Source organism: Aphis gossypii, chromosome 2 (assembly GCF_020184175.1).
Source record: "Aphis gossypii isolate Hap1 chromosome 2, ASM2018417v2, whole genome shotgun sequence".
Lineage (NCBI taxonomy): Eukaryota > Metazoa > Arthropoda > Insecta > Hemiptera > Aphididae > Aphis > Aphis gossypii.
The window spans coordinates 51532891-51557419 of NC_065531.1; the positions used below are offsets into that span (position 1 = coordinate 51532891).

At 26.9% G+C, this 24529-nt stretch overlaps 3 protein-coding genes across 4 annotated transcripts; 2 read left to right on the forward strand and 1 right to left on the reverse strand.

Moving 5' to 3' along the window:
• The first annotated feature begins 911 nt into the window (after positions 1-911).
• On the forward strand, positions 912-2804 carry LOC114128243 (bursicon). The gene is made up of 4 exons (XM_027992719.2): positions 912-1047; positions 1264-1454; positions 1542-1667; positions 2619-2804. The coding sequence occupies exons 1-4, from the start codon at positions 1020-1022 to the stop codon at positions 2754-2756; spliced, it is 483 nt and encodes a 160-aa protein (XP_027848520.1). The 5' UTR covers positions 912-1019; the 3' UTR covers positions 2757-2804.
• Positions 2805-5853: 3049 nt separating this feature from the next.
• Positions 5854-8118, forward strand: LOC114128229 (THO complex subunit 6). The gene is made up of 6 exons (XM_027992703.2): positions 5854-6148; positions 6228-6482; positions 6651-6818; positions 6886-7048; positions 7111-7350; positions 7865-8118. The coding sequence occupies exons 1-6, from the start codon at positions 6045-6047 to the stop codon at positions 7943-7945; spliced, it is 1011 nt and encodes a 336-aa protein (XP_027848504.2). The 5' UTR covers positions 5854-6044; the 3' UTR covers positions 7946-8118.
• A 163-nt stretch (positions 8119-8281) lies between these two features.
• LOC114128247 (barH-like 2 homeobox protein) lies at positions 8282-20543 on the reverse strand. Of its 2 annotated transcripts, XM_050201253.1 has the most exons (4): positions 20046-20543; positions 19873-19969; positions 12827-13136; positions 8282-11880 (listed from the first exon to the last, which is right to left on the reverse strand). In XM_050201253.1, exons 2-4 carry the CDS (start codon positions 19943-19945, stop codon positions 11478-11480), a joined length of 786 nt encoding a protein of 261 aa, XP_050057210.1. In that variant the 5' UTR covers positions 19946-19969; positions 20046-20543; the 3' UTR covers positions 8282-11477. The 2 variants fall into 2 exon arrangements, with proteins under 2 accessions (XP_050057210.1, XP_050057209.1); XM_050201252.1 differs by having other exon boundaries at positions 19873-20542.
• Positions 20544-24529: the final 3986 nt, after the last annotated feature.

The following is a 24529-nucleotide window of genomic DNA, read 5'->3' on the forward strand; positions in this document are numbered from 1 at the left end:
CAATTTAAAATTCAAACGCACATTTGTAGCTATTTGAAGGAAAACTTATGGAAAACAGATAAAGAAAATAAAATAAGATGAAGATTATAAACAGGAGAAACTTGGATGGAAAAAGCTTAGTTTTAGTTTAGTTTTAATTATTACTTAGCTTAGTAAGCTAGGTATTATACAATTCTACTATAGGTATATGTTTTTTAGGCATATAAAACATAAATATCATAATATGAAAATCAATTTATTGGAAAATATACATAAAGTACGTATACTTATATACATTTATTTATAATAATTATAATAATATGACTGATTTTTATATGTTTTTTTTTATATTATTTACTTTTTTAGTACTCTGAAATAATTTTTAGTAATTTAAAAAAAATTTAACTATTGAATGAACTTCGAACTTGATTGATCAATGATTGAAAATACAATATGTCAATCGGTAAAAAAAAACTGTTTAGTAGTTATTTTAAAGTGGTGCAAATTACGATTTTTGAAGGAATGGTTCAGATTACAATGTTCTTTTATCAAGTTTGTGTGGCGCAAACTACATTTATAATTATTTTTCGGGTTAAAACTAAAATTCAACATATTTATGCGTTAATTTATTTAATTATTATTGTTTATATCCACACATTTTTTTCTATATCTGTATAATACTTAAAATAGTGTACAGTACACTGTACTTATTATAGCTATATAATTTAGTAATATTTACATTATAGCCATTTTCCAAAATAATTTACCCTTAAAAAAACTTTTAGGTATTAATTTTCGTATATTTATAGTATTTTACAGAACCCTTTCAATTTTGACGCCAGTAAACCGTCTAGATTTAAATGATTCTACATGTACGTGTTTTTCGGAAACTTACAGCCGACTGAGCCTTCTAATTCATAAACCATGTTTACTCCCCAGGAGTCTCATTTCCGTTAATAAATCATAAATGTCGGAAGTCTGAGCCCTTCAAAGTCGACTGCCACTAGCAAGATTATTCACAGTATGATCTTTGAGTCGTAATGTCTACCATCAACCAGGATTTTTTCAGTAAGTATAACTATGAATAATTTTAAGACTTCCTAAGTGAAATGTAATAACGCTTAAACATTAAAAAAATTTAATCGATTTGGTTATCGTTAAATATACATATTATGTATATATTATAAAGAAATCTTTTAATACGAATTAACTTTTATAAACTTTTTAATTGGTATTGTATATTATTCTAGTACTAATTTATAAATGATTTTAATGACATTTTAGAATATCTGATAGTATTGGCTATGTGCAACATGGCCTTTGCTAATAATAACGGTAACGGGGTGGTCGTAACCGCTAGGTCTAGCGACGACTGCCAAGTAACACCTGTCATCCATGTCTTACAGTACCCAGGATGTGTACCTAAGCCAATACCATCGTTTGCATGTACAGGACGCTGCAGCAGCTATTTACAAGTATATATAAGCGTTCTAAACGAAAAACTTTCCAAATAATAATGATTCCTATGCAAATATATAATGATGTTTTGTTTTTCCAACAAGGTTTCTGGGTCTAAAATATGGCAAATGGAAAGGTCTTGCATGTGTTGTCAAGAGAGTGGCGAACGAGAAGCTTCGGTATCACTCTTTTGTCCAAAAGCCAAACAAGGCGAGAAAAAATTTAGGAAGGTATGTTCATAACTTTATACACTTATCAGTTAAATAAATATATTCAGTAAATGACGTGAGGGGAGGGAGGTTAAGGTCTGAATAATAAATTTATGGGAGCCTGTTGGTTGATAGTAAAAAAAATGAAAACAATTAAATAAGGGACGAATGACTTTCTAATACTTGCTATCCATTTTAATCTGATAAACACAACACAACAACTGTATATGCACTGATTTTTATCTTGCAATCAGAATGAAAATAACATAATATATACCTATATTACTTCCACTATATATATTTTATATAACTATAGGAGATAAATCGTAAATGCCTTTGTTATATTGAAATTATTCTATGTAAAACACGACTAAATTTATAGTTGAATATATTTATACAAGAGTAGCAGATAACAATTACCCACTTGTTTAAGTTCCTGCGTGAATAAAACACCTTAAATCGCTCTATTTTTTTACGTCCAAAAATGTATTTTACACAAAAGTAACAAAATTTCAATTTTAAAACAAATTTCCTGACCACTTAGATATATTTGGTATGGTAAAAATTTGTTTATTTTTGTATTACATAAAAAAAGTAATTAATCCAATTCTTAGCAATTAACAGACAACAATAGTAGGTACCTAATTACAGAATTCAACAAAATAGCGTGTCACCTTCGATATTGAATGTTGATATGTATATTTAATATTTATTTATGAGATCACGCGAAAATGCAATTAAAATTTGAATTGTAATTTTATGGATTTCATACAATTTTAACATAAACTTATTTTTTTTCTGAGGACCATAGATTTCTTTACTAAATAATAATAAGTTAGATACATAGGTATTTTGTGATATAGTAATAATTATTAATTGATGAGTATACTGTTATACTAATATAGTAAACAGTAATTAGAATGACAATAATATAATATATTTATAAAACTATTATATTATATTCGATTGTAGGTAACTACAAAAGCTCCATTGGAATGCATGTGTCGCCCTTGTACGGGTATTGAAGAAAGTGCGGTAATTCCTCAAGAAATGTCTAACTATGCCGCTGATGAGCCAGCAATCAATGGTCATTTTTCTAAATCTATTTAAATTATTAATCAATAAATAAAGAAAGTGTTTATATTACTTTCATTTTTATACAGCTTCCAAATTCTTTAATCTACTACCCTCTTCGTATCTATAATTATTAATGTAATATTTTATATAGTCGTATAATAATATATAATATAATCATATTATTATTGTAGTTAGTTAAACAATAATCTCTTATACAGTCATACCATATATATTATATATATATATATAACACTATAACAGTACTATATACGTCTATACATACATGCATATGTCAGTTGCACTAAAATTATAAATAAATATATTGTTTATTTGAAATACATAGGTACATTGTTATTTGTTTTGAGTGAAATCATAAAAGAAATATTTATTCAGTTTTCTATAAAATATTATTGGTTGTGATGAGGTAAACTGTATAAGTATTACTAGTATTAAGTACCTATTAGGTATAAATATATACCTAATAGACAATAGTGCAATTATTCAATTATTGTGACATATGACATAATTTTACATAGGTTACATAAATATTATTACTTTAAGTTTTAACGTTATTCTGATTTTTAGTTTAGGTACCAATGTTATGTTGTTATAATGTATTATATTTTACGCTGCAGTGGCGTAACTGAGGGCCCGCAGATCCCGCGTTGCGAGGGGCGCCCACAGTAATTTGGGCCTTTGGTTATAGGGTTATACTTGGTATAACAATATTTTAAGGGCCCATTTTTAATTTTTGTGGGGGGCTCAAATTTTTTTGTTACGCCCCTTACGCCACTAATTTTGCGTTATACCTATTTCATGTTTATCATTACATTATTTTTTTTAAATTTAAAAACTATTAATATTTACTGAGCCAAAATTTTGCTGCACTAGTTCCACACGGCCATGCTTAATTCTTATAGTCGTATATGTTATATATGTACGTACTACTATACGTATAGATCCCAAAACTAAATACTGCAATTACTGCAATTTACAATACTTTGCTGTCAGTTGAGGAAATATGCCAATTTAGCCAATATAAATTTATGTAACACAATAAAAATATTGATTTATGAATTTATTAATTATTATACCTATTCAAATTAATATGAACTTGGGCATAAATGAATTACCTGTGAAGTTGCAGTGGGTATAATAATATAAACATTTGACTAAATGGTATAACCTATTGTTGTATTGTATAAACAAGAAACAATATTTTGTCAGGTACTTATTATTTTTCACCTACATTATACTTGCTTCAGTCATTAAAGAAAAAAAAAAGAATCGTACTTATATGTGAATAATATATTATATTTTTAATAAATGTTTTAACCAAAAGTCAAAACTATATTATATTGTTTTTACTGATTTACCAGCGGCAAAAAATTAACTTTTTTTAGAAATTTGATTTCTACGTCATACAATCTACTCATTTTAGATTTCTAAACATAAATTTAGAGTTTTATAGACACCATAACATACCTTCGTTATTGTGTCAGAACTATAAGACATCAACATAATAAATATTATATAATTACATAATATGAGTTAATTATAGATTCATATTTCATACTAGCCAATATTAAAAAATAGTTATCAAAGTACAAAAGTTAAGCTATACATTTTTTTTTGAAATTTAAATGGAATAATTAAAGTATATTCTGTTTTATTGAAATACGTTTAGAAACTGATAATTTAAAATGCTTACAGAGTGAGATTTGCTAACTTTTTTGAATTAATTTACATAATTATTTTTATTATTTGAATTAAAGTAATTAATCTGTTATTTCGATACGAAAACTATAAACATTTATTTATTGCTGCTAATGCAGCCAGCTATAGTAAAACTATACCTATACGTTTAGTGTTTTTATTGTGTTTAAATACATAAAATTCGTTTCTGTGATACAACTATTTATTATTACAGTGTCATAGTTACGAAGAATTCTTCGAATAAAGAATAACATAGGTATTCTGCTTTAAAAGTATTAAACATTCATTAACTTATAGGTACTTACCGTAAAAGCGTATTGACGTATATTATACCTACTAGGTAATCAATCACGAAAATTATTATTATGTCTGATGTCAAGATCCAATCACCGTCTTCTTTTGCGGCCAGTTCAATGCCTAGCATTGCAGTGATGTCTGGTGCGAATAATGATGTATTGGAAATACAATCATTGACTTCTGCATTGGTGCAGCAAACTTCCGATGGACCGGTAGTACCGGAAATGACGAGGGAAGAATTCACTGGTTCACCGAAGAGATTGTGGTGCTCGATGCCAAATATTTATATGGAGTTTGACGCAAACAATGCGACTAAATCTGAATGCGTTTCGATGATGCAAGTTTTGACCAAAGCTGTAAATGCCAAATGGATCAATAAAACCGGCATTAGATCCGATAACTGACCTCGGTACTGTCGCTGATGGCTCACGGCAACCACGGTCGAAAAAGGACCCCGCCGCCGTTCGTTGTGGAAACGAACGAAAAAATTTGTCCGTTGTATGTTTTGCTGTGCTTGACACAATACACAATAGGAATTAAAATATAATTTATAATTTCCTATCATATGTCTGCACGTTAATTAAAATGAAAAGCAATTACTTCACTTCAACAGTTCATTCAACGTCTTCAACTTAAAACTTAACATAATATTATAATTAATGGTTATTCATTAATAATTTATTATGAAAATTGGAATGATTTAATGATTTACTCAATAAATGGTTTTGTTATGTTACTTAATTGATTTGTATTTTATTTATTATTATGTATTATTTATTAAATAAGGTCAACACGCATTTGTAAAAATGTTGACTTTATATTATTATAGGTATAAACTATAAAGATTTTTTTAATCGATGTAAAAAAAAAACTGAATTAAAGTCGTAATCGCGAAAATACAGAGTAATAGAGTACCTACCTATCTTTGTTTCTAAATAATGTTCTAATACCTATAATATTATTATGTGGGACTGTGGGAGATAAATAGAGGAAATAATTGTTGGTATGGGGGCCCCCTAACGAATTATAATTCTTTGTGAATCGTGATTATAATAATTCTGTGATACGACTGATACGAGTACGACGGTTACCGGTGATAACGTAGATTTGTTAATGTTGACAAGTAGTATATAGGAAACAGGATTGAATATACTATATTATTATACATTGGACAGAATTACAAGACTTACCTATATAGTATTAGGTTTATAACGTTTCAGTTGTTTTATATTTTTGTGTTTCTAAAAAAATATTTTTTTCTTTTGCAATAAAATATATAAATTAACAAAAATACTATAATTTTTAAACATGGTTGATAGTAAATATTACACTACAATTTTATCTCAAACATTTTCTCCTTGCGGAAACTATTTGATTACCGGTAATAATTATGGAATATTAACAGTCTACAAGTAAGTTAAATAACTAAATTATTAAATGATACTTTTAAAAACACGAGCGTTTATTAATATTTTTATTTTTAATTTCTAGTTTAAAAAATGAATTGCAGTCGGGAGTCGACTTCAAAGATCAACATTTATCAGCTGGAGGTCGATCCTATGAATTTGAGATGATACGTAAAATGCAAATAAACAGCATGGAATCTGGTGAAAAATTTTTGATAATTGGTGGTGTTGGTCTTATTGTTGGAGTGGATTGGGAAACTATTATTGATAGTAATTTTGGTGAAAACTCAAAAATTGAACCTCTCAGTATTAGTTGGAGTATTAATATTCCATCACCCAAGTAAAGACAATTCATAAATAATATTTAGTTCTGTTTATATTGTAGCTTATTTACATTTTAGATCTGTGCACACTATTACAGTGCCTATATAGTTATTAAAATTTGTTATAAGATTTGTTTTTCACAATTCAAATATAATAATTTTGATTATTGTTTATATGTTTTTAGGGATTCAATGTTAGCAATAGATGTAAATTGTTTAATATTAAACAAAGATGATAATGTCTTATATGCAGGATGTGGTGACAATACTGTTTATGCATTTAATTTAGAATGTGGTGATGTTACGCAGAAATTTGAAGGGCATAGTGATTTTATTCATTCTATTGATAAATTGTAATATTTGATTATCATATTATTTTATTTTATGTATGCAATTTATAATTATTATCTATAATTCTAGAGATGATACAATCGTCTCAGCTAGTGAAGATGGATCTGTCTTGTTTTGGGATGTTCGCTGTAAAGAATATTTATCAAAAATCATTCCCAGCAATAATCCAGAAATTAAACGTCCTAATCTTGGAAATTGGGTTGGATCTGTTACAATCACTAATGATTGGATGGTAAAATATCAGTATTTATAATTTTTTTTTTATTTCTCAAAACTTAATTTGTATTTAATCAGTTATGTGGTGGAGGAACTAAACTGTCATTATGGAATCGATCAATGGCTGCTCCTATGACAGTATACAATTGTGTTGAAGATTCCGGAATACATGTTACCAAACTTATGGATGAAACATTATACGCTGGAGGATGCTCAAAATATTTTTATCAGTTATCATTTACTGATGAAATTTTGTGTAAAATCGAAACTAGTCCAGTGACTGTTTTCAGTTGTGTTAACCAAGAAAATCCATTCAAAGTGAGTTTATTTTAAAATAATTATTTTTTTGTCAGAACTTGGAACATTACAATTGAGAGAATATGTTTAACTATTGAATTAATTTAATCAATTGCTATTTAGTACATTTATATGAAAAAAAAAACAATGAGAATATTATCAGTTAGCATTTCAACATCATGCATAATAGTATAAATCAAATATCAATAAGTACAAATATAATATTAAAATAATGAAATGTTATACTTTTATTGATAAATCATGATAAATAATTTTATTAATACTTTTTATTTGAATCTATCAGAGTTAATACTAATGTATATTCAAATCATTTGTAAAATTCTTATAATTTTGTTACAAAATAAATAATAAGTATTAAATTGAAATGTATACCTCGATGTATACTTTAAACATTTATATATATATATTATATAGGTACTATTTTAATTCTAAAAATGTACTTACATTTCTAAATTTATTCATATTTTATTATTAACTTATATAACAAAACTTGTATTTTTTTTCATTGTTTCAGGTAACATGTCTTGCAGGTTCCAGTTATAAAATAGATATTTGTACCAATTTAAATTACAAAATGACTACACTTGGAATTTAGGACAAATATAAGTTTTTATTTCGAAGTACTAAATTCTGAAAAAATACCTAAGGTATAAAAGATTTTTTGCAATATTAAAACAATCATAATATTTAGTATTTACTATTTGCAAACTTTATGTGTCTACTTATTAAATATATGTTCATTTTTGTGAATATATTAATTTATATATATGTGTATGTGTAATGTATGTATTGCCATATTGGTATGATACATTAAAATGTATTCATTTTATCATTTAATTTGTACTTTTTTCATTAAAAAAAAAAAAAAAATCAACAATTAATTAAATGTATTTATTATAACAGTATTAGATAGTTAATTATAATTGTGTGTAGGTAATATAATGTTTTTACACAAATATATTATATTCGTCTACTAAATATTGCACATGAAGTAAAATTTCTGAATAAACATTTATTAAATACAAACAAAATAGGTTTCTATCAAATAAACTGAATTAATAATTAGTTGTAACTATTTAATTTGTAATGCGTCAAATACATTTTACATGTTTTAATTATACAAATTAGTCATGTACATTATACATCATTGTATTACTTAAAATTATAAAAAATATTCAATGATTCAGGATAACAGTACTAAATATCATATAAATTTGAATATTCTAAAATTTTAAAACAATGAATTAACTGAACCATTTGAAATCATATTTAAATAATAAAATCTAATCCAAAAATGTGGAAATCTTTGGATGTATAGTAAAAAAAGTTCTAATTAAGATAAATAATTTTCTTTTAATTTATTATAATATGATTGATAAAAATCTAAATTATTTTCATTATTTTTACTTAATATTAGAATATTATTGATGGATTAGAGTTTAAAAGCTTAGATTATAATTAAAACAAAATTGTTTTATAGGTAAATAGCTTATCACACTTTTAATTTTTTAATTACATACTACATTAACAGTTGTATTCTATATTGTAAATATTAAGAAAAAAAAATTCAATTCTTATGAAAATTTATATTTACATTATGTAATAATATTTAGGTTTATGTCAATATTTAATTAATTTTGTTATTTAATGACAATAATAATTAATTTATTAATTGTTAAAAATTTAAATGTTTTCAAAAAATTATAGATCAGTAATGAGTATTACATAGTAGGTATTATATGTATTGCTATATTATTTCATTTTTCTATATGGTAAATAAAAATATGATTAATAATTTTGTTAATGCCTTGTATGAGTGTAAGGCATTACACAAGGATGCAATTAGAGAATCGAATATATAGATGAAGTTGGTAAATTAAAAAATAATACTGCAATTGTATTTGCCTACTGTTTTGAAATAATTTTAACTGTGTCGTAGCATGCTAAAAATTAATAATTAACAATTATTGTTAAACATAGGCATGACCTTGTCAATGAAATCCAATCAAAAATATTCATGATTATCCATTTTCTCTACCAAATATCATAAGCACATTACAGGGAACTTGTAAAGATGTTAAGATGTTATACATAGTATTAAATATAAATTAAAAATAGGTATAAGTCAATTTATAGCCAATAGGTAAGTAACGACCATTACAGTTTATATTTATTATTTAAAGGCTGTACCTGTTACATACTAGATTCATAACTGTGGTTCATGGATATGCATATTTGATCTGGTTGATCTATTACTAATTAATATGAAATATAATCTAGTATTTACAAACATTTTTGATTTTAAAAATATGGGCACCTACCTAACTTAGGTAACCTATTATGACTTTGTAGCTTATAGTTTTATTATTTACTTAGTTGGAAATTTCAATAGGCATAATTTGGAGGGGGCATGGAGCATAGGCGGATATTAAGGAAGGACTTGGGGAGGTCTTAAGCCTTAAGTCCCCCCCAAAAACCGTAATCAAGTCACACCAGACGGTTGAAGCTTCTAAAAATATGTGTTTACGTGGATACGGTTAAGAAAAACATGTTAAGCCCCCCACGAATGTGACCAATTATCCGTTTATGGCGTGGAGTGACTTAACTTTCTTCTTGGATAAATCTGGAATTTTAAATCGCTCGTTATAATTATAAATAGGTACATTAAGTCCCTAAATTTTGTTATTTATTTTAATAAAAATAGTTTTAATTTTGTTAAAAATAACAGATTTACTATATACCTACGTATTAAATCTAAGGAAAAGATTTAGATAAATAATAAATATTTTATATCGACACATCGTACTTAAAGACATAAAATGTATGTCATAAATTAATATAAATAGATACTCCATCAAGCAGGGGTTTTATGAGGTGAGGGGGTTTGGTATGTTTGATTTAAATATTTATAGCTTTTCTCAACCCAAAAACTTAAAATTGGGATATGGAAATTGTGAAGTTGATAAATATTTCTCGTAAGCCAAATAAAAAAATTATCTAAACTAATTGTGAGTTTGCCATAGAGTGGGATCACTGGGATCTGCAAAACCAAAATATTTTTATGATCAATTATTCTATAGACTATAAGTAGTCAATAGGTAATTTTTAATTACTATAGTCTGAATATACGATGTGTAGTGCAACACATATTTTTTTTTACTTATATACAATTTAATCATTAATGACTACGGACTACGACTGTAATAGTCATATTGAATTAATGGGCTAAGCAAGTATCTGGAGAGGAAGATTGTATACATTCGGCTTTCCGCTAAATATATCAGAGTTAACACTCATAGACGCAATTTTGATGGAAAAACCAGGGGTGAGAATTCCCTCTATGGCTGTATTTAATTTTTATAATGTTATCTTATGTTTATGGATACCTGTAACTTGTTACTATTAAAATTTAAGTTAAAATGAAAAAAATTTAGGGATGCTAAGCATCCCCCTCCGAGTTTCTCCAGTTTTAATGACACAGTTTAATACTACAGTGTAGTCTTCAAAGAGGTAAGGTTTATTTAAATAGTTTATACAGCATTTTAAATATTTTGTTAGTTTTTATTTTATTATTATTTCTTTTTTTTGTAACTTCAGTATAATCATATATTTTTGTTGGTAGGTATTAAAGGCCAATAGGTAGTACATACAATATTAAGGTTTATGCACCTATGCTATTCCGTTAAAATTGTGTATCCATATAACCTCATAAGACATATTTATAAAGGTTAGGTTACGAAGTATAATAAAAATGATTTGTAAAAATCGAATTCAAATAGTTTTATGTTTTAAACTTTAAGTTTTTTGTCCCCTCTCCCTACTAATTTGGTCTATTATGGACGGCCTGTACGATTTTTCCCGGGGTCACGCCTTTATACGTTAATTAAGTATGTATAATAATTATATTTATGTGATTTCAAAAAGCTTTGCCAAACTAATACATTACATACATCGTGCATGTAAGTTTATTTACCTAAAAATCATATTCCTACCTATTTAAAGCGTCGCTTACAGTATAATATATATTATGATATCGTTCGTACGACCACCCTGTATACAATCCGTGCCGATGCGAACTGAATCATTTTACAATAATATGTAACACGTCGTTACCGTTATAACGTCGTCTACATGTGACACCCGTGCACGTACGATACGTTCCGCACGATGGCCGCGGCCGTGGTCAGAAAGTTCCATCGCGCGCCGTTGGCCACCCCGGGGTACGGCGCGCCGATAAACGCAGCCGCGGCCGCTGCCGCTGTCGCTGACGACGTTAACGGTGCGGCGGCCGACGCCTCCGCAGCTGCCTGTATGTCCGAGTCTGCGGACGCGGACGCCGCAGACGACGGCACGTACACTCTGTGCTCTTGCCGATTGTGGTGCGGTTCCACCGAGTGCAGCCTGTGCTGTTGGTGCTGTTGTTTGTGGTGCTGGCCGAACTCGGCGGCGGCGGACGTTTCCGACTGCGGTTCAACCGACTGTTGGCGCAGCTGATCGAGACGCAACTGGTTCTGACGCTTCCACTTCGTCCTATATATCAACACACACACACACACGTCGGGTTCGACAGAACACGACGTCGTATGAAGGACGTGAATAATTTTTATTTTAGGTGTACAATAAAAGTGGGCGTTACATTCATCATTTTTATGTGTAAACTGTTAACTGATTTTTTTTTTTATCCGCAAACAATACTGTAACAGGCAATATTATTTTGAGGAGGTGGTATTAAGTCCCTCATATAATATTAGATTAAAAGAAAGCTGGGATAGTGACCACCCACCAATTGATCTATTGTAGTTATTAATTTATCAAACTTTAAGTTATGAAAATTATGTGTATCTATCTGTTGTACAAACTGTGTATGTTTTATTATTAGGTTAACTCTTAAAATTATATAGGTACATTTATAATGGATATTACAGCAATTATGTATGCTAAGGTTCAAAAAAAAAAAAATCCGACCAAGAAAATTATTTTTAATTTTTACCCCTTTTCATATCGTTTAACTACCTTAGGGCATGCAGTTGGGAAAATACTTCAGTAGTGGGTATCTACGTAATAAGATAAAACTATAAACCAAATTTTGAATTTATATATGGAAATAATAGATGTATACCTAGTATTTACGTTTCGATCTAATGACACTTGTACCAGATCATTGGCACACTTTTAGGGGTTGAATTTTGAAGAATACTTTCTTAGAGAGTCAGTGTGTCATGAAACAAAACTACTGACCAAGTTAGTCAGACGACGACAGCAATAATAATTTGATGGCTAACATCGATGTGTCAGTTGTTGGACTAACAACTAAGCTCCTCAGAAAATGAACTACACAAATAAGTTTACCTTCGTTGATTGTTTGATTTAGATACACGTATGTACTATGTATAAATTATATAATGTGCAAATTACGTTAATATAATATAGAGACTGTGTGCAAACACAAAATAATATTTTGAAGATTTATACAAACCTTCGATTTTGGTACCAAGTTTTGACTTGAGTTTCTGACAAATTCAATGCTTCAGCCACGTCGCTGCGATCGGCTACCGACAAATACTTTTGGGAACGAAACTTTCGTTCGAGATAAGCTAGTTGAGCATGAGTGAATGCTGTCCTCCTGCGTCTGACTTTTCGGCCACACGATTTCCCGGTAAGCATGTCTTGGTGTTGTTGATAGTGGTGGTGGTGGTGTTTTTGTACCAACAACGGTAGTGCGGAAAAGTTACTGACTGTCAGCGTACGGTCATCCATGTCGGCTGTACCTTCGTCACTGGACACATCTATATCATATTATAATAATAGGTAACAAAATACTTTTTTGAACTTGGGTGTTTTTGACAACATATGTATTATGTATTATTATAGGTAGAGGTACATTTTAATACCTGATGGCCTAATGAGAAAAAATTGTAGGCCACTATGAATGATCATTATATAGCATATTATATTATTATAAGAGACAAAATATTCTTGATTTTTTATGCATTTACACAACTATTATAATTGTATTGTACAAAAATTATTGTACATTTGTACTTACTAAAAGTTTAGTAATATAAGTGTAAATTAAGCAAAATTTAAAATGAATTTTATCACTATTTAACATTTTAACAGCATTTGAAAACCCTCACTTCAAGATAGACTAATACAATGTTATTGGTATGCAAAAGTATTTTTTTTTCATTATTAAATCAAGCATTTAGTTAATATTAGAATTTAATAAATATTTAGCATTTTTAAAGTTTTAAACTCATTTCCAGACATTTTTTTATTTCATACTCTCAAAATACAGATTTTGATACAGTTGTTCTGAAAATGTATTTTCCATATTGAATGCAATCAGGTCAAAATAAGAAGAATTAAGCTACTGCCTTTTGTGTATCATTAAAAGTTACATAACAAATACCTGCTATTTAAAAATTATTCAATAACAAACAGTACCTAACCATAATTTTAAATTTATAAAAAATATAATACAATGCTGGATGTTGCACACTCAAGATGAAAATTTAAACAGAGATATTACAAAATGTATATAAATATTTTTAAATAGGTATTATAATAATAAAATATGTAAGTTTATTTTTTCAACAAATATCAGTATATCACTCTCCCAATACTTCGATTACTATAAAAAAAATTGTATTCATTGGTTCGGCATTTTTTTTAAAACTATAATTATTGTATTTTAACTCCAGACTTAAAAAAGATTTGTTACTCCTGTTATATAATTGCATGTACAAAAATGTGATGTGTAAATTATACAATCATTGATTTTAAAATTGATTACCTACGTGATACATGCTTATATAATTTGGTAGGTATTAATATTGTATTAAAATACGTTAAAACGACAAAATAATTCAAAAAGAAGAAATTGACAAATTTCAACACACACGGTATTGTATTGGTATTTAATTTAAACTAATTGGATTTAGGTTAAAAGCTTAAAACATAATTTTAAATTATCTTTATTTTACTAATTATTATTCTAATTGAAAAGCAATTGTGATTTGTTACATTATATACATATGTCATAAATATGTTTTAAATACAGATAACTCTATAATATGTAGCAATATATTATTATATACCACCTATGTATAAAATTATGTATTATAGTCTATAATAAAATAAACTAGACAATAATATTATTCTGTGATAAATGCCAAGCAATTGTAAATAGGTATATTAAAAGTAATAAAATAAATAATACAATAATAATAGTGACTGTTAAATTATGTAAAACTTTTATTAATAATATACTATTATTAATTCAGCTATCTAGTACAATTATAATATAGGTACATTATATATTGTACAATTTATTCAACAATCCTACAGGCTAATATGTATTAGTAATTATTTGTATTTTTATGAGATTAGAAAAACATTGTCAATCGTATATTTAACAATATATCTACCCTATCATTATATGTATGTGGAACCATTAGTTTAAGTCTATTATCGTACTTGTCATGATTTTTGGGGTAAACTTTTATTTATGTATAATTGCGAATATTTATACGCGTAGTACCCTTGTCCTATTTAATGAAACGTATTTCAAATCATTATCAATCAGAAAAAAAACATGACCAAATCAAACGTGGAGGGGAGTTGTTTTAAGTCTTTTCATACTGCCCAGCATGAGGTATTCGCAGATAAAAGGACGCAATTACTGTCGTGATAATTCAATGGTCCGTCGCATGTGGCGACCCTCTTGAGCACGTCCGATTCTCCAAAACCACTCGTATACTTACACGGGGGTGTACGGGTGTATATCAGACTTTCTCCGACACGACCACCAGACAATTTTAATCTAACAACCGTATAGTATGCTGTATAGTATCCTAAGCGTTTTATTTAGAGCCCAATTAAAAAAAAGTATATTATAAACTCGGTTCGTAACTTATATTATTTTTTATAATTGAAAATTCTCGACCGTTTGTTTACATTCTAAGACCTACGTTAACGTATTTTATAAAACGATGAACTTTTTATTAAATATAACATCTTCATACTGTAAACTTCTATATATATTACAACAGCTTATTTATACTTGTTTGAATAAAACATTAAGTCAATTATGAAAGTAATAAAAATGTAATTATATATTTCTATGAAAATTAATTAATTAAATAAATATAATTGCTTAAACCAGAATTAATTAAATATTTATAATATATTTAAATGATGTAAATTAATATACTATACAATCAATTCATTTTATAAGAAATTTCGAATACTTTGTTATGCATTTTTTGAATTATATTTGATGAATTTTCGTAATTTATATATTAAATCTACGACCGTGACGTCATTTTAATTATTATTTTAATTTATTTAAGTTCAAAATATTTAAAGTATATACTAACAATGGATGAATCATTGTACATTTTAATTGTTGAGAATTGTAAAATATTAGTATTTTAGATCGTACGAATATTAGAAATAGTAGAAATATATATTAGTAATTTTTTGAAAACAAAATCTTATAATATTTATTTTAAATTTCTTTATCTTGAGTAAATGTATGTAATGATTATAAGTACGAACTTCCAAAGCTCTACTTTACTTTAATGTCAAGAAATCAATAAAATATTCAGATTATAATTCTATCGTTAAGTCTCAAGTACACTCAGCTTATATATTAAATTATTAAAAGCTTATTTTACCTTTTAAAAGTAAAGTATACAATATTTTAAGTACCAAGGATGTGATTTGATATGTACATATATTTTTTTTTTTTTTGAAGTTGTTTATTGAAAACGAACTAATTTACACTATTAATACAAACTACATCACCATAAATAAATAATAATACACACACTAACATCACAATTAGTATAAATTTTAAAAGGACCGTGAATTAAATTGAAAAAACATCTTAATTGTCTACTAAAATAAATGGTATGCTAGGAAATGTAGTTAAATTGAAGAAATCTGATATACCTAGTTTATAATGGTGTTAATATAGGTATTGATATTTGATAGTTTTAATTGTCATATGGTTGGCATGTGATTAATTTGAAGTATTATGAAAAGTAAAAAGAAAGAAAATAAATTTGAAATAAGTTGAAATTTGAACAACTTTTCCATCAAAAAATATATTTTTAATGTGCATTTTATATCCAATATTATATACCTATAAAAAAAGAGAAATAAGATTTTAAAAATTAAGAACTATTTTTTACAATAAAAGATTAAATAATAACATCATCAATAAACTTAGCTATACTCGCATTAGTTTAATATTGATTTTTTTTATGTTAGGTACCTATATTAGTATTTAATATTAGAATAAGTTATTAAATCCTGCTGAATAAACAATAATATCTCAGAATATAGAATAAATAGGTTTTATATAAAATTAATTTATTATTTATATAATGAAAATTGTATTTTAAATTTTAATATACACGAGAATCAATAAAATTATTGTAAAAAATATGACAAATTATAAAATAAATAATTATCAATTTATTTATGGCAAAAAAACAATTTTTTTAGTAAATAAAGTTTGATACCAATGATACCATAATGTAACTACTATTAATTGTAATTACTCAGATCAGAGACGGCCTGACCCGCCGGGATACTGGAATACTGGGAAGTTTCCGGTGGCCCGACATATTGGAATTTGTTATTGTTCCGATGGCTGTATTGTATCATTTTTTTTAAAAATAATTAAGTAGTTTTTAATTTCATTATACTTTAAAGAATATATTAATATATCTAATACATTTTTCTGACTTGAATTTTTATCCCAGGCCATCCACGACGCAGATATCAAAATTAACTCATATTAAAAGAACATAAGATAAATAAGCAAAGAAATAAAATCTACGATTTTCTGCTACTATAATGAAATAATATAAATACATAAGATATAACTTTTAATTATTTATTTACTTATAATTCTAACATGATTAAATCGAGTATAAAAATGAGAACCTAGTCCAATTTTACATTTTTCAGTTTATCATCATTCTAATAAAAAATATTAGATACAAATATTTATTATTTTTTGTAATTGGATAACTTATTTTGGTAATTTTTTTTTTTTATTTGATTTCTCATACATATATATTTATTGATTTTCTCTATATTTTATTTTAAATAATTATATAGGTAGGTACTCTTCTAACCATATTTTAGCTGTGGCTTATTAAAAATATATAGTACATAATATATTACTTATAGGTAAAAAAAACATTTTTTTTAAGTAGGTAACAAATATGATATAGTAAGACATTTTTGATGAATAGAGAGATCTACGAATGACATTATCTATTTATTTGAACTTGATTTTGTTGTTTGAATCTTATAAAAGATCATTATCGTATAGGGCTAGTACTGGCCCCCGTTAATTTTTAGAATTTTTACTTGCCCAAAACCCATAAGATGTTTTAGAATAATCAAGCTTAATACTTAATTTTCCAAAATAAAGTCTAGCCCACTAAATTTAATTCGGCAATTTACTACTTCTATCCAAGCCTGTATAATATATACAGTGTAGATGATTCAAAACATCACTTGATGTTTGTGCTTCAATAAGAATCATAAGGGATGGCCAGCCTGGCCAGATATATATGCTTATGGCAGAGATCAGATTTCCAATTAGGGGATTTGTATGAGAATATAAGTGATAACTGGTTACGTACCTACCTAATGTTTTATATTATATCTTGGCTTCATAGCTTATTGATTTTATCTTAACATTCGCATGTAGTGTATAGCTGAACACGTGTCAAGAAGTGAGGGATATTTATTAATTTTCTGAAGGAAATATTTTGGGAGATTTAAATCTTGTTAATAATTTTGTCTTTTTTACGTAACTTTTTACTCCACAAATAGAGTCCGTATGAATATATTGTTTTTAGTAGTTTTATGTTTAAGAAGTTTAATTTTCATGGCAGCGTATTTGTTATCTCAAATAATAATTTTAAGAACTAGTAGAAGATTGGTTAAAACTTATCTTTTAGTTTTGATAGAGGATAATGATCCCAAGTTAATTTTTGATATTAAGTTTTAGACCAAGGAACATAATTGTGAAAGAGTAGGGGAATAGGAATATGATATTTTAGAGAAAAATTAGGACTAAAATTTGGTTATTGTGAACGTAAAGGAAATAATACATGAACACATTTATTTTGATTAACTTTAAAGCGCCGTTCGTTAAACTAATTTTCATACAGTCAAAAAAATAATGTAAAAATTAAAATTATAAAAAAAAAAATACATATTCATATTTAATATTTTTTATTTTTAGAAGAATATATACAATCTATATCTTAGACATAATAAGTATATGTGAGATAAGGGAGACAACAAATAGGGTGATACATAAATTTGGGAAAAGAAGTCACTCACTGGTGACACTTTTGACTTGGTATAGTCATGCAATTTAGTTATACATTAGTATTTAATATTTAATATGATAAATAAGATTGAAAGAGAGTATAGAACATTTTGATGTATAAATAAAGGAATCCAAATTTGTCATGAACTCATTACCTACTCGTATATAAAAAGTCAAAATGTATTTCAATTTTCTACTGGTTAAAAAAACTATTTCAAACTTTGCAATCGTATTTCAAGCAGATAGCAGATACGCAATTACTTGCATAAAAATATTATTTATACAAATATATTCTCATTGTATAGATAGGATATAAATATATATTAACTATATTTACAAGGCGCATTAGCGTATATTTAATAAAATAATGATAGTAGGTATGTCAAATATTGTACTTGGTATACTATAAGTAATTATGACTCATGTAGATATTACATCTTAGAATAATATTTAAAATTTAAACTTTAACTTCACTATAGTAATCTTGCGGTTATTTTTATGAAACATCCATTTTATTTAACTGATATTTTGATTTTTGATACATGCTAATAAAAAACCCAATTAAATAAATACCTATTGCATTAATTTTATTAATTAGTTAAACCGCCAAGTATATAGAAAATTATTATCTTGGGCGTCATTTTAAACTTTAATAAAAATGAGGAGCAAAGGGATGATTTTTCTAATTCGAAAAATAATTATGATTATATATATTTATAGCTATATTGCTATATTCTTCTACTGTGCAAAAGTTAGATTCATTTTCCGGTTATCTTTCATTTAGTTTTAAAAAAAAAGTCAAACATTTTGGATTTATGTTATCTAGGCGCTTTATGAAAAGAAAATATTAAGGTACTTCTTATAAAATAATATGTTTTATTCAAAAATAATTATTATATCCTACTGATGATACGTAATTTTTATGAACAAAATATTGGTACATATCGTAGATACTCGTAGATTATTTAGTTTCTTAGTCACTATAAGACTTTTTTTTTTTAAATAAAACTTAAATTAATGTCAAAAATAAAAATCCTTATCAAGTAGGTATATGAATATACACTTAGAATTTAGCTGATTTCATACTTTAATATATGCCTATATTATTATGTTATATGCATCACACGTGAGAATAATAATACAAATTAGCTTACCAGAAGATTTTGAAGTTTGTAAGACATCTCCGATCAAATCCCTGATCAGAAACGAAGGTTTTGGACACTCCATGATAACGTGTTATTATTTGTTTCGCTACGGCAGTATAATATATGTAAAGTTGATGTGTACTTTTGATATTAAAGTTTTGTATATCATAAATAACGTATACCTATCTTTTATACCAAATTATCTATTTGAAGCGAACACGCATATATAGTATTGATACCGCGTAGAAAATACGTAGAAGAATAATTTACTTCCAGGACGTATTATGATAATATTATGATAGAATATTGCTGGCTATACCGCGACAGAAGATCGTGCTGCATCAGGTACGTGGTTTGTACCGCAGTATTAATAAGTGATGTTGGTATAACCGTAAACGATATAGATAATATTACGATATTATTAAATATTGTGTGACGTTTAAGGGTAATAATACTTCTGCGTGTAATAATATGACATAATATACCGGTATGTACTGCACGTCGTTGTCGACTGCAGCGTCCTTGGAAACGTTCGACGAAAAGCTATTGGGTGGCGTGGCGGAGAGCGCTCGCGCGCCGCAGATTAAACGCGTTCGTGGCGAGGAGTCGTCAGGAGGAGCCTATCGGGGGTGACACATCGCACGCTGTTTACGCCGACGTGATAAATGTAGGTATATGCATAGAAAAACCGACGTTTTTCACCGCCGCCGGACAAAAGTATTTTCCCACTCGTGTTTATATTTCGTATAATATATATTATGTTATATACGTAAATATACGTTCACGTCAATATGTTGTGCGCGTGTGCGTGCGTATTATTACTCCATGAAGCATAATTTGTGCAACGGCCGGCGGTCCACCCTCTCGTCGTGCCGTCAAGTGGTATACCGTGCATCGTTATGTGGGGAGAGGGTAGTCGTTTACGCACGCCTGCGGTTGGCCGGTACGCGTTTTCCGGAGCCCGGCCCTCCGTCGGACTGCCGTCCCCATTAAAAACGCAAATACGCAGCGACGTGTATATTATAATAATATAGGTAGTCGCTTATAAGAACCATAATATTACCACGGTCAATCTCAGTTTTCCCAATTTCGCAGTAGGAACAAAAAACTGTGTTTTTGCTAAGAATATATATTTTAAGTTATAAATAGCATCAATGTAGACAATTTTAATTCTATATAATAACGCATACTGAATTTTCTAAAAAGGTAGATATTTTTACCATACATAAATAACGAGATTAACCGTGATAGGGTAATATTTTAACTTAATAAATAGGAAATAATGGCTTTTTGATTTTTGACAGTCAATATGTCGTTAAAACTTCAAAATTAAAAACTAATAATTGCAAATTGATATAGTATACTATAGTAGAATAGTATGATAGTATAAGACTGCAAAAAAAAAGAATCGTTCATAACAAGTACAGCAGATTGTTAACATTTAGGTGCTAGTATATAGCAGTCTTTTTGCTAAATACATAGATTGATTCATAAAGCATGTTCACTTATAATTTTCTTTTAGTATTGAATTTTTAAATTTCGATCTATAGAATTTTAAGTATTATACTTTAGGATTATATTTTAAATTATTATTTATATCATTTAAAAAATGTATCAGGACTTTTTTTTTAAATAAGAACCTTATAAGTACCTCTTTACTGAGAAACGTTAAGCAGATAATTTTTTTGAAAAAATGTTGATGCATCTAAATCAAAAACTGGAAGTTTCTGAATTACTAAGGTGTTTACGATAGGTCAATAGATACGTATAAAAGTTTTTAAAACTGGGTTCTACAAATATAAAATATAAAATAAATTGTAATTATTAAATGTTGATATAGACTATATTTATAATATTAATTAGGTACTAAAAGTTTTAATTTGTCATTGTCTTTATATTTTTAAACTTCATTTAAGTAAACTCATTATTATTAGTACGGAAACATAAATAGGTAACTAAAAAAAAAAATATTTAATTTCATGAACATTTAAAAAAAAATTAATTTGATCAATAATGTTTATAGTAAAAAAGGTAATTATTATTTGAAAAAAATAAAGTTAGTAAGTCACAGTTATTTAAGTTTCCTTAAGTGAAATAAAAGTATTAGAAAATATGATCTTATTTAAGTAAGCCAATTTAAAGTTCAAAAAATCAGAGTTTAAATAAATTCAATATGAAGGAAAAAGTGTGACTGGACATGTTTAGTGAATCACCTTACTACAGTATATGCCTGTAGGTTAATTTGACCGTTTATAGTAGTGAAAGCTAGCGGATAGTTAAGGATGATATTATATGGTTAAACATTTTTGTAAATGTTGTTTCTAGTGCTGTCACGCTATGTTTTAATTTTAATATCTTGATTTTTCTCTCTGAATTGTCTCTGTGAAAGAATATATTATAATACATACGAAATAATATTATTGCGTCAGTAAAAATAACTAATAAAAATTCAGTATGTTAAGTGTATTATGTTACTGTTTAATTAAAAGCTATAACGGAGCTATTTAGACAACTGACATTTTCAATTTTACTAAGTTTTTTTTTTTGAAATGTTGATGAAAAATAACCACAAAAAAACTTGAAAATTTAATACAAGGTCTCTTAAAAATTGTTCTTATTTTAGTTAAAAAAAAAAAAATCAAAAATCGTTGGTCGTAATTTTTTTTTATAAGCGTTTTAAGTTCAAATTTTTACGAAATATGTCAAAATCGCAAAAATTTGCAAGTAATTTTGTATATGAAAATTCATAACATTTTTAGTATTTGTATAGCTACGGTTAAAAAATTAAACACAAAGTTTTCCATTTAATTTCTTACTTACAGCTATAGAGAAAACTCGAGAGTCATTATAGGAAAAAAAGTTATGAGCGTTTAAATTAATTTAATTATTATTATAAATTATTTATTATTAATTTATTTAATTTACAAAATATTTCGCTTATTTTAAGGTTATTTATAGGAATTTGAAATATTCGTTGTTTTTAGTTATTTTTTATAAATATTGATAACATGTTTTTGGCTAAGTCAAATATTTGGAAATTTGATACAAAGTTCTTCATGAGTTAGCCCCTTAATAGTTCAAGAATTATAAAAATATACAATATCGATTGGTCAGTTGTTCCTATTGAAGTTAAAAAAATCAAAAATTGTTAATTACAATTTTTTTTTATTATTGTTTGAAGTTCAAATATTGACAAAAACTTGTCAAAATCTTGAATATTTGCAAGTTATTTTGTAGTTAAAGATTTAGGGTTCATCAAGTTTTTTCATAAGTTTGGCTTAAGTTGGTCAATTAAAAAAATATTATCTTAAGTTTATTAAAGTTTTACGAAACCAAAAATTCACGCGTAAAATAACGATTTAGGTATTATCAAATAATTTTAGATTTTTGTTATAGTTAAAAATTACTAGTCATAAAAACTTGAAACATATACACCAGGTGTTTAAATTTGCATTTTGTAATATACATGATTTAATTTTGGGGGTTTCAGGTCATTAAAACATAAACCACCTTTTTCACCACTTAGTCGAAAATATATCCTATAGGCTAACAAATTATCTCCGTTCAGAATCGTTTTTCATATACAATGATACTCATCATTGCATTCAAATTTAACGCATCCATTAAAGGAAACTATACTCTATGTCCGAGGTCCACTCGATACAAGCTGTACGGCAGAACGCTACTCATTTGACCACCTTTTTTTTTGTTTCAGAATATCAGGCATAATTAATTATAGTATATATATAACACCATATTAACGCCTTCTTTAACCTTGTTAACCCATTAACTCCATAGACTCACTCGTCTATACCCACCCGGCACCCACCCATCTAAGAAGTGAAGTAATCGTTTCACATGCCATATGAATACGGCATCACTAAATCCATACATCACCAACAAACTAATTTAAATTGAATACGTTTTCTCTTTTAATTTTTGAACAAATATTAAATGATACACCCGAGCCATGGTGATGAATATAACACAAAAATACAAAATATTCAATTATAGTTTTATATTTTTATACATTACAATATTACATAAATAACATTTTGATAGGTAAATGCGTAATTAATGTACCTATGTATCGCATGTATATTGCCCAGGTATTCACGGTATACCAAAACTATTCTATATGAGCTAAGAATCTAGAATAATTTAGACTTATTAAATATTATAAATATATAGTAATAAGCAATATATAGCTTTAATTTAAATTGTTATCTAAAGAAAATTATCTATTTTTCTTGTACACTTGAAAGTATATCATCTATATTGATCATATTTTAAAATGTATAAATTGTATTGTAATATGATATGTTATTATTATTAACTATAATAATATTTTGACGTTTTGTAAATTAACTATTAATAGTAATTAGTAATGTTGCTAACAGAGATATCTTACTATAGGAGATTTAACTTTGGCAACAAATATTATTGTATTTTAAACAATTTAGTTTTAGTGATTTTTCAACTATAAATTACTTGTTATAGCTAAAAGTTAAGTTCAATATAATTTTAAAATTTATATTATTTTGTATTATATGAATATACAATCTATTTGGTTCATGTACAAACGTATTTAGTTTTCAATTTGCATTTAAAATATATTTTTATAATCGTTGATAATAAATCACAGAGAAAAGTTGACATTAATTGA